The sequence below is a fragment of the Apostichopus japonicus genome, chromosome 14 (assembly GCF_037975245.1).
Source record: "Apostichopus japonicus isolate 1M-3 chromosome 14, ASM3797524v1, whole genome shotgun sequence".
NCBI classification, from domain to species: domain Eukaryota; kingdom Metazoa; phylum Echinodermata; class Holothuroidea; order Aspidochirotida; family Stichopodidae; genus Apostichopus; species Apostichopus japonicus.
Window position 1 is genome coordinate 13948557 of NC_092574.1, and position 17594 is coordinate 13966150.

General features: G+C 36.3%; 2 protein-coding genes across 2 annotated transcripts in view; both read left to right on the top strand.

Moving 5' to 3' along the window:
- The window catches only part of LOC139979497 (MIT domain-containing protein 1-like), a 167722-nt gene that overhangs the window by 77838 nt on the left and 72290 nt on the right, over nt 1-17594 (top strand). The window lies entirely within an intron of this gene.
- LOC139979796 (uncharacterized) overlaps nt 12877-17594 on the top strand; it is a 45189-nt gene continuing 40471 nt past the window's right edge. Inside the window, exon 1 of the mRNA XM_071990909.1 lies at nt 12877-13886. Coding sequence (XP_071847010.1) covers nt 13397-13886 — 490 coding nt within the window. The 5' untranslated portion in view covers nt 12877-13396. The remainder of the gene's footprint in view (nt 13887-17594) is intronic.

Here is a 17594-nt window from a genome sequence, read left to right on the forward strand (position 1 = left end):
CTCTATAGTAAATGATACACAATTTTACTTTTAAAGTTTTACATGTCTCAATTCATTCAATAGTATGCAGCTTATAGGATAGTAACTTAACATTATAGACTGAAAATTTAATATAAATGATTGAAATGTAATCAGTTGGTATTTGAAATTCATGAAAAATCTAATTTGATTGAAAAAACAAAAGTGTAAAGAATACGATTAGAGAATTTCTATAAAATATAAATCCCGTTATCAAGCGAGTATCATTATTTACTTCTTCACGCCGTTCCTATCAGTGTGACGTCATTCATTTACATCATACAAGTCGATTTGCATACTTTCAATCCATGGTTAAGACTGAAGTCTGTGATCTCTAGATTTAGGGCACTGAGCAGATTTAAAGATAAAAGGAAGCTTTGGGGCACAAAATAAATGTTGATATCTTTGCAGACTGTTAATATGCACTGTTTTTAGTCCAGGTTGTATTTCTATATGCATGTTAAGTTTTTCATAACAGAATTAAACAGCTGAGGTTGATCATTAAAAGTGACTGGACTACTTAGTCTAATACATAGGTCATTAGAGCAGACGCAATCTCTAAACTTAAATAACTTCAGTGGACGCAACACAAAGTTGAATACGATAACATTATACTTTTATGGTCTCAAATTAACATGTGTATAGTGTGTTACAAATTGGCAAGAACAAGTAGTGTTGAATGTCATCCAAGTGATGTTTATAAGGTCATTTTTAGAAAGATACTTTTTAAGAAAAAGTCGCCCAGGAAAGAACCTGGGCACGAAAACCAAACTACCGAACGACTGACCCGCTTCCAACCCCAGTCCCCTTGCATCGGGACTGTGACTGCGTGATCATCGTCAGGTGTGCATCACCATTCCCCTTGAAAGGGAACAGATACTACACATGATCTTAGCCAAAAGACCGAGAAGATGCTCTACGTTAACTCATTGAATAACATTCATTTGATCTGGGCAGTTGGATCGCATTTTAAGTTATGGCTTTATAGGGTTGATAAACTTGTATAAAAAAAAAAGAAACGCTGGGAAAGGCTTTAACGATTGATGCATTCTGGCGAAATTTGATTTCAGATTGAGACTGAAAGTGGTATACATTTGTCATGGTCATATCCCTTTAACACATGCATAACCAGATATACGCCATTCATACATATTATTTTTCTTAAACTGATCCAAACATTTTCAAATAATTCCTACTACATTTTTTTTAGGATTGGGAAACATTATAACCACAACCGTCAATACTTAATAGATTATTATAATGTTGAGTGCATGGATAAAACTATAATAGTTCTCGTATGTGGTTATACAGTGTCATATGGAAGAAAAGTTGGAAAAAGGGGACTATACCATTTGGCTACAGGTAAGTCTAGGATGCTTACTCAGATATGATATTGTAACGAGAGTACTTTTAGAGAATGGTAATATTGCAGCATGGTATAACATTATAACGCAACTACACAAACTTGTACGGTTTCAGTGAGCGATTATCACCCTCTGAGACCCTAATACAACATATTCTGCCCCACCCCCCCCCTCCCCGCCACCTCTTTCGTGAAATTTTGCAGATACACCTAAAGAAAGTTGATATGTCTTGTCTGGCAGTGTTCACATAGGGTCATTGATATTTCGGACCCTCTTGTCCTTGTGGGATCCCTGGACACTTGCTTCAACTGTATACTGTGGTATGTGAAGCACTGTGCAGTGGCAATGATGGAAAGAGACAAAAAAGAAAATACTTTTCCAGCTCTCTTGCTGTAAGAGAGATTACAAACACTGGCTTTTTCGGAGAAATACGGCAGGGCGGGGGGGGGGGGAGGGGCGGTGCAGAGTGTCCACCACCTCTATCACCAGTCGGGGATGTTAAGTCGGTTTTTTTTTTATATGCAGTCGGGGGAAGAGGTAGACTAATTTTCCGGGCTCAGGGCGCCATTAGGCGCGTATCCAAGGTTGTTGGAGTGTACTCCACTATTTTCAATTTGAATTACATGTAAGAAGCAGTTTCATTATGACGTTTATAACTGTATACAGAACTTCTAACATTAAGTGGCAGTTAGTTCTATTCGTTGGTAGAAAGGTACGAAAATCTCTTCTCATGGTATGCGAGTTTCCCACCGTTGAGAAAAAAACAATGTAACTACATAACATCAAATATATATATATATATATATATATATATATATATATATATCTTTTTATATATATATATATATATATATATATATACATATATATATATATATATATATATATATATTTCAAATGAATATATATAATAAAGGAATTGAACAGTTATGCGAAATAGCTGTCACAGTAGCGAGTGTATCTGTGTATCTTTCCAGCTAGTCAAGATAAGCAGATCTACTGTAAATAATAATTCCAAATACAGCAGACATTCTTCCACTTCGCATTTTGGCAAAATATTTTAATGGGAACGTTTTGAGTGGTCTGCATACAAATGTCGCCAGACGCACTCGTCTGAAAACTATAATGGGGTGCTAAAATTAATAATTAATATGCAAAACAGTGCAGCGTGGGCTGAAGTTTACATTAATTACGTCAGCCGCGACTTGCAGGGGGGGGGGGAGACACACACACACACACACACGCACACACACACATATATATATATATATATATATATATATATATATATATACATACTACACACTGCTCAAATGGGTTTTCTCTACGAAAAATGTAGCCTAGAGATTAATTTTAGTCACAAACACAGTCAAACCGCTTCGTCAAATCAATCACAGCAAATTAGCACCGATTAATTTAGCTCATTAGTTTGCTAGACTATCCGTGGTGTTGACATTGTATGTATACACGAGTTTTATCGACACGAAATCAGACTACAGCAGCTGTAATAGTTGTGTCTTCCCTTCGCAGAATCATCTCATTTCGCGGAATTGCTAGTTATAGTTTATGCATTATCAAGCAGGTGCAGATTTATATTTAGTATTCTTGGATCATGTATATGTCTACTTTAAAGATTTGCTTATTAATTGTTACATCAAACTAACATTTGTCTTTACTACAACAGTGAAAAAGATTTAGTTTGTAAAGATGCCAAACTTTGCATTCAACATTCGTGAGTATTCTGACTGAGTTTAGGCGGATTTCGTTGTGACGTTCATTAGTGGAATTAGGGTTATACTTTCATGTTGGAAAGCATGAGCGTGGAGATGTGGAAATGTTAAAGAAAGGAGAGGGCGGGAAGAGGAGCCTGGAGCGGAGGATGGAAGGGAGGGGGAGAAGAGGCGAGAAAAGTAGGGGAGGAGGAGGGGGAACGTGGAAAGTGTAGGGATCGAATCATCGAAATGAGAGAAGGGGCAAGGGGTAGGGGAAGTTGCAGGGTCATTTGTTGGCATGGAATATCCCCTCTAATCAGTACCACCCTAAATCCTAAATTTCACGAAAAGGTTTTTGAGATGGAAAAGCCAAACTTTGGGATGAAAAGGAGGAATTTTAAAGAATAAGTCAAATGTTCGTTTTGGATAAGTCGTTATTTGGAGTATAAAGTAAAAGTTGTGAGGTAATAATTCAAATTTTGATATGAAATTAGAATTGTGGTATTACAAGTTAAATGGCCAAGAACAAAGGGGAAATTATTGGGAGAAAAAACAAAAAAATTACGAGACAAAGAAATTTTGAGACAAAAGGTAGCTTCAGCAAAAAAAAAAAATACGTATGGGGAAGTCCCCAAACTGGCCACCGATTTTTCTGCCAGTGCACCCTTCCCTTTCGAAACTTTTTGTAGATTCCTATTCCACGTCAGGGTTGGCATTTTTCCCGGGAAAAACCTGTTTTTCCCACTAAGCGGTAAAAACCAGGTAAAAACCGGGAAAAACTGGTAAATACCGGTAAAAACCGCCTCCGTCTCGAAAACTCAGTATTATTACTTGTCCGTAATATGCAGGGTCATCAGTAGGCACGATATTATTTCATGACAGGCATATGTTATTGAATATGGGAATTTCTTAGCTTCATTTTGAGCTATTTTATCACAACCTAATTCTACTTTTTGTGGAAAAAAGAGTATTTTTCATATTGCAAATGTATAGTTATTCTGTCACGATCTCTTTAGCAGTATGCATTGCCTATTGCCCAAACCATTATAGGTCTACACTGGGACAATCACCCCTCCTAAATTCTTCAGGCCTATTATGTGCTCAGACAGTTCATTCAATTAATACAGTAGGCAACAGTCTATTCAGGTGAACTTCAATCCAGGGGGCTCAATAGAAACTGCTTTGAAAGTATGTAAGGCACATGGGCCCAATTAAAGTATTAAACGCACAATGCCTACTGAAAACCTAAAGCACTTCAACCTGAAAGTATGCTATAGCAGGAGCTACAACATCAGACTCATAGTCTCATACTGGACACTGTCAATAGAGTTCTGGGAATTATGTGTTTAAACGTCAGTTATTTACTCTGGAGGTCCAGCTAATATTCACTTTGCAAAATTGTTATGCCGAGCTTGACAGGTTGAACACTATACAGGTATTTTTTAGTTTCATGTAACTTATATTTTAAGACACAAAAACATGTTAGTTCATACTGTAGTTTGCAAGAATTTAACAGAGTACACTCTATGTAGTTTTCATTTTTACTTGAGAGATCTACTTGGCGAGCGAGTTGTAAAAGTTACACTGTGAATATGTTTGCTCACTTTCCATGTTGTTGTGGTGGTGTTGCATTATATATAGCTGTAACAAGACAATGTGACATGTACAATATGACGAACCATAGCCCTAGGAGGCACCAACAGTTTGATACGTACTTGTCCATTCTCTAGATTATGGAATTATGCATCTCGATAGGAAAATAAAATTGGTTAATTTGAGCATCCAATATATTATTTATTTTAATTATTTATAATAGTCTAATCGGTAAACTCACAAAGTTACAGATCATGGCTGTTCTTTGGATGTAACCCAACCCCCTACCATAAGATGCCATTTTCTTGTAGTTTCTATGCTCCTCCACAAGTTCCACCTGAATTTTTAGGAATTCTATATAATTTGAGGTTTTTCCCAGTTTTTCCCACTTATAGGTGGGAAAAACCTCCCGGTAAAAACCGCCCGGTAAAAACCGGCCAACCCTGTTCCACGTGTTTCATTTATCTCGACTTGCTCGAAGTCATCAATCTTGCTAGAAATTTGCATAATGGTCACCTCCGTTTATTTTCTTAAAACAATTTTACAATTCTGAAGTTGTGGCAACAACGATATCCTTTAACAATAGGAACGCGTGTAGGGCATTGAGGGAGGGGAGGGGAGGGGGAGGGGAGGGGGAGGTGGTGTGGGTAGACGGAAGGGAGGGGAACGATCATTTCATATGTGCAGATTTTTGCCGTGCCATAATTGCTCCCCCTTTTTGTCTGCTAATGATTGTGTAAGCAGGTATTAATCAGTTAAATTGTCATACATTAAACGTTTTTTACCAGCTGTACTGAAAATAAGTCATTGTGTCTAAAGAGGCTGACAACCCCCACCCCCTCCCCCCCCAAAAAAATTGAAAGGCATTTTGCAATAGGCCTCCCGACATTCTATCAATTCATTAACTTAAGCCGGATCTGATATGATAATATTGTAACACTTAACAGTACAGATTTTACTGTTAAAGGATAGCGGGTCTCATTCTCTCAGATTCTATGTGGTTTAGTTTTATCCTTAAAAAAGGAAGTTCTTGATTTTATCAAAGTTTGATTAGATTCCACTGATAGAATATATTTCTTTCGTCTAAATACCTCGAGCCAGATCACACCTAAAGCAAGAAGAAACTGTCCTCACCATTGCGCATGCGTAAAAGTTGACTTAATAATGTCGGTATAAATGGATGTAATAATTCACAAAATGTTACCGCGGTAATAAAGGTGAAAATGATAGGGTGTTTTGTGTAGCATAGTTAACCGTTTTCGTTAAGGCTGTGTAAATTAAGGGTGCGTTCGAATAAGCGCAGGTTGCAAAGCATTTGCTATTCAAACGCTGCAACTACTGTGCCAATCAATGCAGCTACCTTATGGATAACACGGTGTGAGAATTTAGGTAACATTACGGCTAAAATAATATCTTACTTTGAGCCTTACAGTGATGACCACATAGTTCACATGAACATATAGTTCACTACCTATTAAACAACCTCAAGCCCTTACTCCTGACTCGATCGCGTCTATGGCTAGCCAACGAGGCCATAATGGCTGGTTTACAACGCAGGCACGCACACAGGATTTCCTGTTTGGTCGGTTAGTTTGCTAACGATATGGACCCTTTATTGAACACCGTCTTACTTAGGAGGGGGAAGGGGAGGGAACGGAGGTATTTTTTTTTTGGTAAACTTACGGGTGCTTAGATGCATAATAATGCCATAGTTTTCATGCATATAATTTGACGCACTGACTGCGTCGTCAAAATTTGACAGCGGGTCGTCGAAATTCAACAACTTGAAAATGTGGGATAATGTTACGTTTGTAGCTAGATGCGTGAGACATAGATAAGGCTTCACCTTCTTACATAGCTTCATGCGATTGCACAACAATTGAACACGAAATAACTACACTTGCAATACACTCGCAGGCTCCCGAGAACGCGTTCTCGGCAATTCTGTTACGCGTTGTCGAAAACTTCGGCGACGCGTTCACAAAAGTACCACATGGATAAAATTAGCTGCACTGGTTGACTCGTTTGCCGTAAGCGTCTTTAGTCATGCACGATTTAAACATGTTTCGATCTCTGCAAAATGGGAAACAGTATTCTTTCACATCTTTTAACAAGGCTGCCGAATATAAAACCAGATTTCACACTGACATGCACTCTTGGTTTGTGCCTTCAAATTTGTATGTAAATTAGGCCAGAAGTATAGATATAATTATCATATAAACGCTTTATTGACATATCGGTATAAATTGTTAAAGAGTATAAAAACATGATTTTTTTTAACAGAGATAGAGAGAGGGGGGGGGGGTGGGAGGAGGGTAGAACACGGCGTGATGAAGAAACTATTCTGCATATTGGGAGCGTTTGCTTGTTGAGTAAATCCAAACATGGAACTACAACCATGCTACTTTAAACTGTTGAAGTTATTGTCTTATTTTGCCTGTAATTAAATTAACTAGACTAACTTTATTTATTACGTGTCATCAAATGTCGTCAAATCCTACTTTTAAGTAGTCGATGGTTGCTTCCGTTGGTATCATAACTTGAGAAAGACTGTGGTGAAATTATCAGTCATGGAATCCTGACAACGAACTGGGTTTACAGTTAGGCCACTCAATGTACTGTTATTTACTTACATTCTAATTGAACCACGATCTGCATCCTTCTGTAACAAAAGATAAGTCATTCAACTGAAATCAAAGAATAATGAAACCGAAAAAAAGTCCTCCATTACTGTTTTTTTTTTGTATTTGGTTCTTTTCGTGAAATACAAGCAATAGTACTTGAAAACAATTTAATCGTTGACAAATATGTTTTTTTTTAGAGCGCGGTGCGAGATAATGTAAAATTTTACTAAATGTGTATGCACTTAGCGCTGCCGACAGAACATCTCAAAATATGCGATTTACTTTGAAATTGACGAATTTCAATTTCGCTTTCACTTTTCACTTCAACTGGCCATAGTTCGATGACTTATTTCTTTCAACCATTAAATGGCTTTAGTTGAAAATTATCTCGTATTTGGAGTTATATTAAATTTAAATCAAATTCAACACAAAAGGCCGTCGTAGCACTCGTAACGCCGAATCCAAAAGAGTAAGATAAAAAAAAAACGTAATTGTTATAGGTAATAATGATTAATACCAAAAATTAGTTATAAATTGAATGTTTCTATTTTCAATGAAAAGGAAAAACGTGTTTAATGTGTCCAGCCAGTTAATATGAAAGAACTTTTATGGCAATAGGCCTTTGTCTTTATGTCTATACTAACTGGTCGAACCTCGGGATGACCAGCTGTATGTTCCCTTAACCACACTGCCTCAAAGGCGATTCATGCGAATGATAGCAATAACAGAAACAAATAGGCCAATATTTGAAAGACCAGGAAGTTTCGGATCTTCACAAAAGCTCTTCAAAAGCTGTCACAATTATCCAGATGACTATTATGTATGACAAAGATCTGGCTTGCAACAATTCTATGGAAAGGGTTTTTATTTTATAGATGTGCATTCACATGTCGTAAAATGTGGTGGTATACAGTAGTGTTTTGAATAATATTCGTGCGCTTGAGAAGAAATAGTTCATATAATTAGTTTTACTTACATTGTTATTAAAGGAAAGAATATCAAAGCAAACTACATCCTGATATCATTGGCATATATATTTTGATTTTTTTTTATTCATTCGAAATGTTTTGTTGATATTTCATCTTTTATATTCCCTTCTGTTTTATTCCTTTTTTCCTGTGGTTTGAAGGGAACCATAAAATAGGAGTAAATCTATGAGATATGTTATAGGGAAGTAACGAATGGTTTGTTCCTGTATGTTAAACCTTCTGCTAAAAGCGTTTTCAACTTTCGTCATACTGTAGTCGACAGTGCCAAACTGTGCCGTGATTTTGAGCGATACCGTCAACGGTCGAGAAAACTGAGTGATCAATTCTTGAAAACTATTGTGCTTTTAGGATTTAATGTTATAGTTAGATTTTGAATTTTGTATAGAAAACAACAAAGTGATAATGATGCATATTGTCTAATGAAATGACCAATATATCTTACCAACGTTAAATCTTCTCAAATATGTTGAGATGTTTTTGTTTTTTTCGTCATCCTTTAGTCACCGTATTTTGCCGTGATATGATGATCGTCCATAGCTTTCGAGATATTGATAGATTTAAATATTGATCATATAAATCTTAAAATTAATATTTAAATCAGTTCGTACTGTAGGTTTTTGGAAAATAATAATATAGAAAATATGACACTAGTATCTGGTTAAACGTATGGACTATAGTCATCCGTTATTTATCTCTATTTATGTTGTTACTTTGTCGTGCTGTTTTTGACGCCGGATTTTGCCGTGAACTGCGATTCTATTTAAGTGTCCATGGTATCTGACTGACCAATATTTATCTGAATTCTTTGTTTCATTGATTTGGTTATTAAAGCTTCCATTGAATGTGACGGTTTCATTGAAACAAATGTTGGCTATAATAGATTAGTACTAAAGAAAAATTACATTTGTGGCGTAATAGGAGTTTGCCATAAAACAGACGCACAACGTCCGAGAAGATACAAAGCGACGACTCGCGATAAGCAACAACACGGAAGAGATTCTGAACGCGGAGACAAAAAATATGACGTCTTCACAGTACTCGGTTCAATCCATTTTCATAGAGACTGTGGTGACAAAGATCATTTTACTAGTTGCAGTATCTCTTTTCAGAGGCTAAAAAGTAAGACTTAAGAGATCGTGAAAGATGTCGTGAAAATTTGATTAGTTTCGACATTGTTTAAATTGTAGACGGAGAATTAATTACAATCCATTTTGATAAAGTCAAGAAAATCAAGCCTCACTTGGTAAGCCTTGGTGGATTTGTGAACCTGAGTTGGGGAGTGGGGAGTCTGGGTTGGGTAGTGGGGAACCTGGGTTGGGAGAAGGGAGCCTGGTTGAGAGTGGGTTGCGATGACTGCGCTGGAGAGCCTGGGTTGGGGAGTGGGGAGCCTGGGTTGGGAGTGAGTTGAGGTGCATGGGTTGGAGAGTGGGTTGAAATGCATGGGTTGAAAGTTGTTGAAGGAGTAAAGGAGCCTGGTTGAGAGTGGGATGCGATGACTGAGCTGGGGAGCCTGGGTTGGGGAGTGGGGAGCCTGGGTTGGGAGTGAGTTGGGGTGCATGTGTTGAGAGTGGGTTGAAATGCATGGGTTAAAAGTGGTTGAAGGAGCCTGGTTGAGAGTGGTTTGCGATGACTGAGCTGGGGAGCCTGGGTTGGGGAGTGGGGAGCCTGGGTTGGGAGTGAGTTGGGGTGCATGGGTTGAGAGTGGGTTGAAATGCATGGGTTGAAAGTGGTTGAAGGAGCCTGGGTGAGAGTGGTTTGCGATGACTGAGCTGGGGAGCCTGGGTTGGGGAGTGGGGAGCCTGGGTTGGGAGTGAGTTGGGGTGCATGGGTTGAGAGTGGGTTGAAATGCATGGGTTGAAAGTGGTTAAAGGAGCCTGGTTGAGAGTGGTTTGCGATGACTGAGCTGGGGAGCCTGGGTTGGGGAGTGGCGATAACACCGCTGTATGTGAGGAATATGGTGCTATCGACATGACCCTGTCGCATATTGCATTGTTCATTTATTGCAGTCTATATATACTGCCCCAATATACATAAAATAACACCAGAAAGATTAAAAGGACATATCACAAGCAATGAAAGTTAATATTTACAAAGAAAAATGTTTATCCCAAACTAAGTCTCTGTTAATTTCCCTTAATTAACGTTTTGTACAATATAACGTCACCCAACACTAGTTTTAGTTTCGAAGGCGGCTTCTCTTCAATTTCGAAACCGCACGATTGCAAATAACTTTTTTTTCTTCAAGCATTTCTCCACATTCGTGTCGGTATAAATGCTATACCAGCCTGTAGTTCCGTTGGTCTAATATCGTCACTACACGTTAATATTCAATAACCAGTGTATACAATTTAAAGTTGAAGTTAAAGTTGAAGGTTTACAGTCTTGTATGAAGCTAATGCCTCCTCACACGACTTTACAACTTAACCCCTGGTCATTGGTAACTTGTCACACCCACACACCAAAGTGTGCACAATTCAATCAATCTCTCTTGGGGCACCACAGTGCACCACAACCACGTGTCCCCCGGGGGACTTCCCATAGGGTGCAGCCACAAACCGGCGCACGCAACTATATTTACAAGTTACCTCGCAGGTCCCCATTTATACACCTGGGTGAAGAGAGGCAATGGAGATAAAGCGCCTTGCCCAAGGACACAACGCAATGATCTGGCCAGGGCTCGAACCTGTAATCCTTAGATCACAAGTCCACTGCCTTAACCACTTGACCACAACGCCCTCCTTTACAATATGGCATAACCCAGAATCTGGTAGCCGAACAAAAATCAGTGTGGAATCTGTCCCAAATTGATATATTCATAAGTAAAGTTGCGTTATGTTCAAGGAACATGTCAGGGAAGACAGTTAATGCGATTCGGAAGGATATATGAAATTCCTCCATGCTTTAATACACTTTCATGAGTTAAATGTGAAACAACAATTTTGACTTGAATTCCATAAAATTGCCGTCCATTATGCTTGGACTAAATCAATTTTTTAATTTTTATTCTTGGATTAAAAATCTAGAGAAGGGAATAAAATTCATACGTTACTCACTGATTATGTTATAATTTAAGAAAAAGGCTGGGGTGGGGGCGGGGAGGGGGGAGGGATACTGCTTCTTTAGCTGTTTGCAAGATATTCACCTTTAAAAATATCTAATTTTTTCTGGAATGCTCCTTTAAGGCTTAATTGATGATGACGGCAGCTCCTCGTTGCAAGGTTTCAATGTTAAATGTCAATCCATTGTTTTATAAATTATAATTACCCAACCAAAACACGTTCTGTTCATTTAAAAAATCAGAGCATCCTTGAATGACATTCAACACTATTTGTCCTTTCAAAGTTTGTAACACATTATAAAACAAGTCATTTCAATCCATAAAATTCTTCTATTTTTCTAATTGAGTTTTGTGTTGGATAGCTGACCAACTGACCCACTGGTCTTCTCAATAAATAATTTAATTTGCAAGTAAAATATCCTTTTCTAAATGCAGCGATTTTAATAGATGATTATAAAGTTTCGTACAACTTTCTGTATATATATATATATATATATATATATATATATATATATATATATATATATATATATATATATATATATATATATATATATATATATATATATATATAAAGGGGATTTTTGCTTTGTTTGTTATGGTATTTCTTCATTCCATCATTCTTGTCATTGCCAGAAGAAATCCATTTTAGAAGGAACAGTACTTCCTCTTCCGTTCTTACGATCACAGTCATACGAAACTATATTGTCGATACATCAGCGGTATGACAACAAAGAGTTTGAATATTTGTCCACAAATACCTCCGATCGTCTTTCGTCAAGTAATTCTCTACATTTTGCCACGAGCCGAGACACTAAGCATGACGGCTTGGTTACTGTGAAGAGCCTGTAGTAGGTACTACCCCATTAAAGACCCATTAGTATCCACCCACATAACAGACTTTATACCGCACACCGACTGCAGTTGAAAAAGGTAACAGCTTAGAAATGTCGGGATCAGAAAAATCCTTTGATGTTATTAGCTGTAAAGCTGGTAAACCATTTCCGACAAAAAAAAAAACACAAAACAATAATTACACCTCATTTCTGGTCTCTACATCCTCTCTTGCATGCCTAAATCCCCCAAACACCGAATAACGATTTAAGCTATACCCATTAACTTCATTCGATTCCCCATTTTGTATGTGGAGGTCCTATCCAACAGACGTTATTTAGCAATACAGCATTCGCAGTGCTTTTTGTGTTTGAAGTTTCCACATCTGACTGGCAATTATATTTTTAGACCTAAAAGGCACAAGACAAACTTAGAAGAACTGTACAAATATCTATCTATATATATATATATATATATATATAGCCTAATTTTCACCTAGAATTGATCACCATAGCCTATTCCGTTACAACTTTTGCTGGTAACTTTGAAAGCACTTTTGAAAAAGTAACAGAAAGTGCAGCATTATACCAACAATTTTTTGAAGAGTTTAACAAGGCTGATACATATATATATATCAAACAGATTGAAACCTGTAGATGATAACCTTTGATAGCTATATTGGGGCGATACAGTTTTCATGATTCATTGTTTGGGACGGTGCATCCCCCATTGTTATTTGCATACGCGAGATCCTATATTGGAACTGAAAGTGCTTTATGTACGGGGGCCGACGCTCAAGTGCAAACAGAGAGACGCATACATCAAAGTGTTGCCTTGCACATAAAACCTGCAAACTTCATCGTGGGCTGTGTCAGCGTACTGCCAACCTTTCGCGTATACGTTCTAAACAGAAACCCCGTTTTCTTTTTTCTTCTGTTGTGCAAAGTCATTAAATTTGTTCAAATTAGACAACAACTGCTTGATCGTTGATTCTTTTTTTGTGTGTGTGGCAAAGCTGGTCTAAAGTGTCGTCGAGGGTCATATACCAAAGACTCATTCGAAACATAAAAGTGTCTTCATACAACAAACTAGAATAAAACCGCTGCAGGTATCGTGCATTGTGAGAACGGGGTAATTTAACAACAACAAAAAAGAGGGCTGCAATAAAAAGTAAAAAAGGAGTTCTTGAACAATTTTAACAACCATGAGACAAGATTTAGTGTCGAAATCAGGCGAGGCAATGTTTCGGTATCACCCGGGTAGTAATTTTCCACAACAGTTTCAACACACGTCCGACTACCTGAGCCAAGTGGCCGCACTTCAAGTCCCATACGGTGATCCGGGCGTGGTCCAGCAACACGGATCGCCAACTGCATGGTCTGGAACGAGCCATATCGATCTCTCACCGACCGTTTCATCCGCCATCTCGAGTGCCCACAACTCTGTCGGAGGAACCGAACAATGGGGATATAACCATGGAAATCAGCAAGCTCATTTACCGTCCCCAGGGGGTCACCTCTCAGGCTCGCCAACAATTCCTGGTATGGCAGGCTATATGCACCACGACGGGTACATGGCCCACGCAGGACACCATGGGCCGGAATCGGTAGCCCAGGCTTTGTATACACCGTCAATGAAGGGATCATACGACTATTTCGTGAGGACCCCGACATATAGATACAACCCACAAACAGGTAATGAAAACACTTTTTTGTTGTTGTACATAACCTATTGCTATATTACGGTTATTAAATAACCTTGTAAGATGTAATTTAGTAGAATACTATAGTGCATAATTGGGTATAATAACGTAGGCTGTTAGTATCAATAGGCACCAACTTATATTGAACGTTTGCTTAATAAACAAAGGTTTTTTTTTCATCAAACTAGCAGTTTTATTTCTTTATTATTATTTTTTATTGTACATATTGCCTCATATGTAATGCCGAGGTTATGTTGTACGCATTGTTAAATGATACTTAACAACTCCAAATTTATCAGTCATACTAATAGCATTATGTTTGAAATATTTAATTTAGATATTTCATAATTCAAGTTCCATAAAGCGATAAATTCCAGTGGTACACAACAACAACAAAATAATAATAAATAAAAGAAGAACGTCTTATGTGACATAAATGGCAAAATAAATTATAAACTCAAATGTTCCAATCACAAATTGTTCAAATGTGGTTCAAACCTTAATTAAAAAACAAAATCGGATCACTATTGCATTTTTAAAAGACATAAATATAGATGTTTGCATCCAAAATCTAAGCAATTATGAAATAATTCGTTTCTGTTCATTGAATTATGCTCAAAAATAACTAATCTTTTGAAGAAAAATTAGAAAGGTAAAAGATATCATAACGTTGGAACCACTTTGTAAATCTTGTTTGCACTTCGTATTTATCGTTACCAGAGACATTTTTGGAGAGAGAGAGAGGAGGGGGGGGGGGTGGAGAAAGATGTGGGGTGTTGTTTGTTATCCATGCCTGATCCCCCTTTCCTTGACCAAATAGTAACAATTTTGATGTGTTAGACAATTGCTTTCTGCATAGTTTTGTCCTTTGCAAAGACAACATCGGCGTCTTTGATCTTTATTGATCACCTTATCTTTTAATGACCAATTGTTTTCACATAAGCATTATTCTGAAAGCCTACACAGCAAATATTGTGGTTAGGTTTGACTGCTTGGTCGGTTAGATATACCTGTTCTTGTAAACACTCACACTCACACTCCATGTATTGTATAGATACAACTTGTGGTCAAAACTATCTTCCGACAGGAATATAACCGTAAAATTAAGATCGAACTGAACCAAAATAAAAACCCCGTTAGAATCAATAAGAATATTTCAAAAGAACACTGAAGCTATGCACCAATTTGAAATTAATTTTCTTTTCTATAAATATCTGTTTTACAATTGCAACCAAATGCGATATAAATAACTGTCTTTGAATGTAAAACTATGTAACCCCCACGAGAAATATGTTTATTTTATTTTTTACAACGACATATACTAATATTCATCTATAGCTTTATATACATAAACATGAGACTGGTAAATTTCTTGGATTTAATTTATCAATATTATTTTATTATTATTAATCCTTCATAAACACACACAACAACAACAACAATAACACTAATCTTGGTTTTTGTTGTTGTTTATATCCATGTAACAGTGGCAGTTACTCTGCTATAATCCCATTAATCCGGTCTCTGTTTTATGCATAATTGTAGAACTAATCTCACTGTAATTACTATATGCATATGAGCTGCTAATTAGACTATGTTTGAAAATATCAACTACAAAAGCTATTCGCATTTTGTGTAGTGTTGTACCACACAGATTTCAAACGGTGATCATATTTCACTTCTACAGTATACAATAAAGCATGACTAAATTTTAAAAATATTTTTGTTTCAACGGATGAATAATTTCTACACATTAATGAAACGAACAGATAAAAAGGATGGAGGAAGGGAGGAGAGGGGGGGGGGGTAAAGTATCATATAAAATTTAGAAAATTTGAAATAATTTGAAAGCAAAAGCATATGTTTGAATTATTTGATAACAACCCCCTGTTATTCGTTCACCTGCATTACAAACCTTGATAAAACTCGTAACCATTTAACAAGGTGCTGAACAATAGAATGTTTAAGTGTAATAAAAAGGGTCTTATTTTTTCGCAATTTGTTTCATTTTCGTATGATAACACAGTGTTCTTTTTGTGTATGTATGTATGTATGTGTATGTATGCGTGTGTGTGTGTCTTGTGGTTATACGTCGACTTACAATCTACAGCGACAATTTCAAACAGTGTGTTTGTTACATGTTGACTTACATATGATGTAGCATGTATGACACAATACCAAAGCTACAACACACTCCGTAATATAATAACATATACTTTAGCTTATCGTAAAGTGCTTATTTCATATATCTTAAAGCTCTACTCAAAACCATTTTTCCTTATTTTTCCCCTTTTTGTGTTTTTGTTTTTGCGTTTCCTTTCTTTTTTATGTAAAAAATGGTTGCTCAAGTAGCTAACACTTTTGTTATGCTGTCGTTCATTGATGTTGATCATTTAGTTTGTTTATTAATTTATATCTTCATGTATTAGGGATTATCCTTTCCTATTTAGTTAATCCAATACATTTTTGTTGTTGTTAACAACTGTAAGAAGCGCTTATCACACCTAGACGTTTAAAAGTAAAAGTTACATTTCAAAAAATAAACTTAACTTTTATCTTCCTTTTTTTCAATAATAATAATAATTGAAGATTATAAATCGATCAAACGGTAAAACGTTATTCGCATATCACATACACTATGCAATAACCTTATTATATTTGCCTGCAAGTTAAAATTTCTCAACATTGTACATTTCAACGCCTGAATTTTGCAAGAATATTAGTCGTTCTACCAGTAAATTGTACTTCAAGTAGTCCAAAACACAAAAATATCGTCAAAATTGATATTCATGTTTTTAGAAATGGTACGGGCATATTACCAAGTAAACGGACATATTGAGTTGGTGATTGTTGGTTTTCTTGTATGCATCTGCTCGTCTTTGAAATTGATTAAGCTTGTAAAGTTAATTTTATGTCATTGATCAAAGTTATACAACAGTCCAATTTGTTTTTGTTTTAACGAAAAATATATGTATCCAATTTTTTTTGTAGTTAATGTTGTCCTGATATGCTATCTTCTAATCCAACGAATTTTTACTAATGTCATTTTCGTCAAAAGTATTTTCTTTTTGTAACAGATCAGATATGTTATAATTTCTTTGCTGTGTCATAAACTATATCTGTTTTATGATTTCTTAACAATCTTTTTTGTCGGTTACTTTTCCATATTTGTTTTTGATTTTTTAAATCCAATCTCGACTAATATGAATCATAAAATTGAAAAAATTAAAAACATTTAAGAAATATCATGAAAAAAAAGATATTGTTAGCTGAACGCAAAGTAATGAAAGACATTAATAAAGTAAAATAATTTCAAAGTGGGAATAGAATGGAACATTAAACTTAGTTTCCCGAAATATTTAGCGCTACATATTTTTTCTTTAGCTCTATACCTGTGTGAACACCCCGTTGTAATTGCAGTGTTTCAATGCGGAGGAATAATCATATTGTTATTAAAAACTCAGCCTTAGATTCAAACGGAATATATTAAGACTTAAATAGGCATTTAAAAATAACTTTTTATTGTTCTGAGAGAGATAGAACAGAGGTATAAAGTTTAAACATTACAGAGTCGATCTCACTTAATATTAATTAAAAAAACAATTCTCTTTGAAAGTTGATTTTATTTTTCTGTTCGTAATTTCATCATTCTCTGTATAAGAAAGCTATAATGGTGAATCGTACATCTTTTTGCATCTAT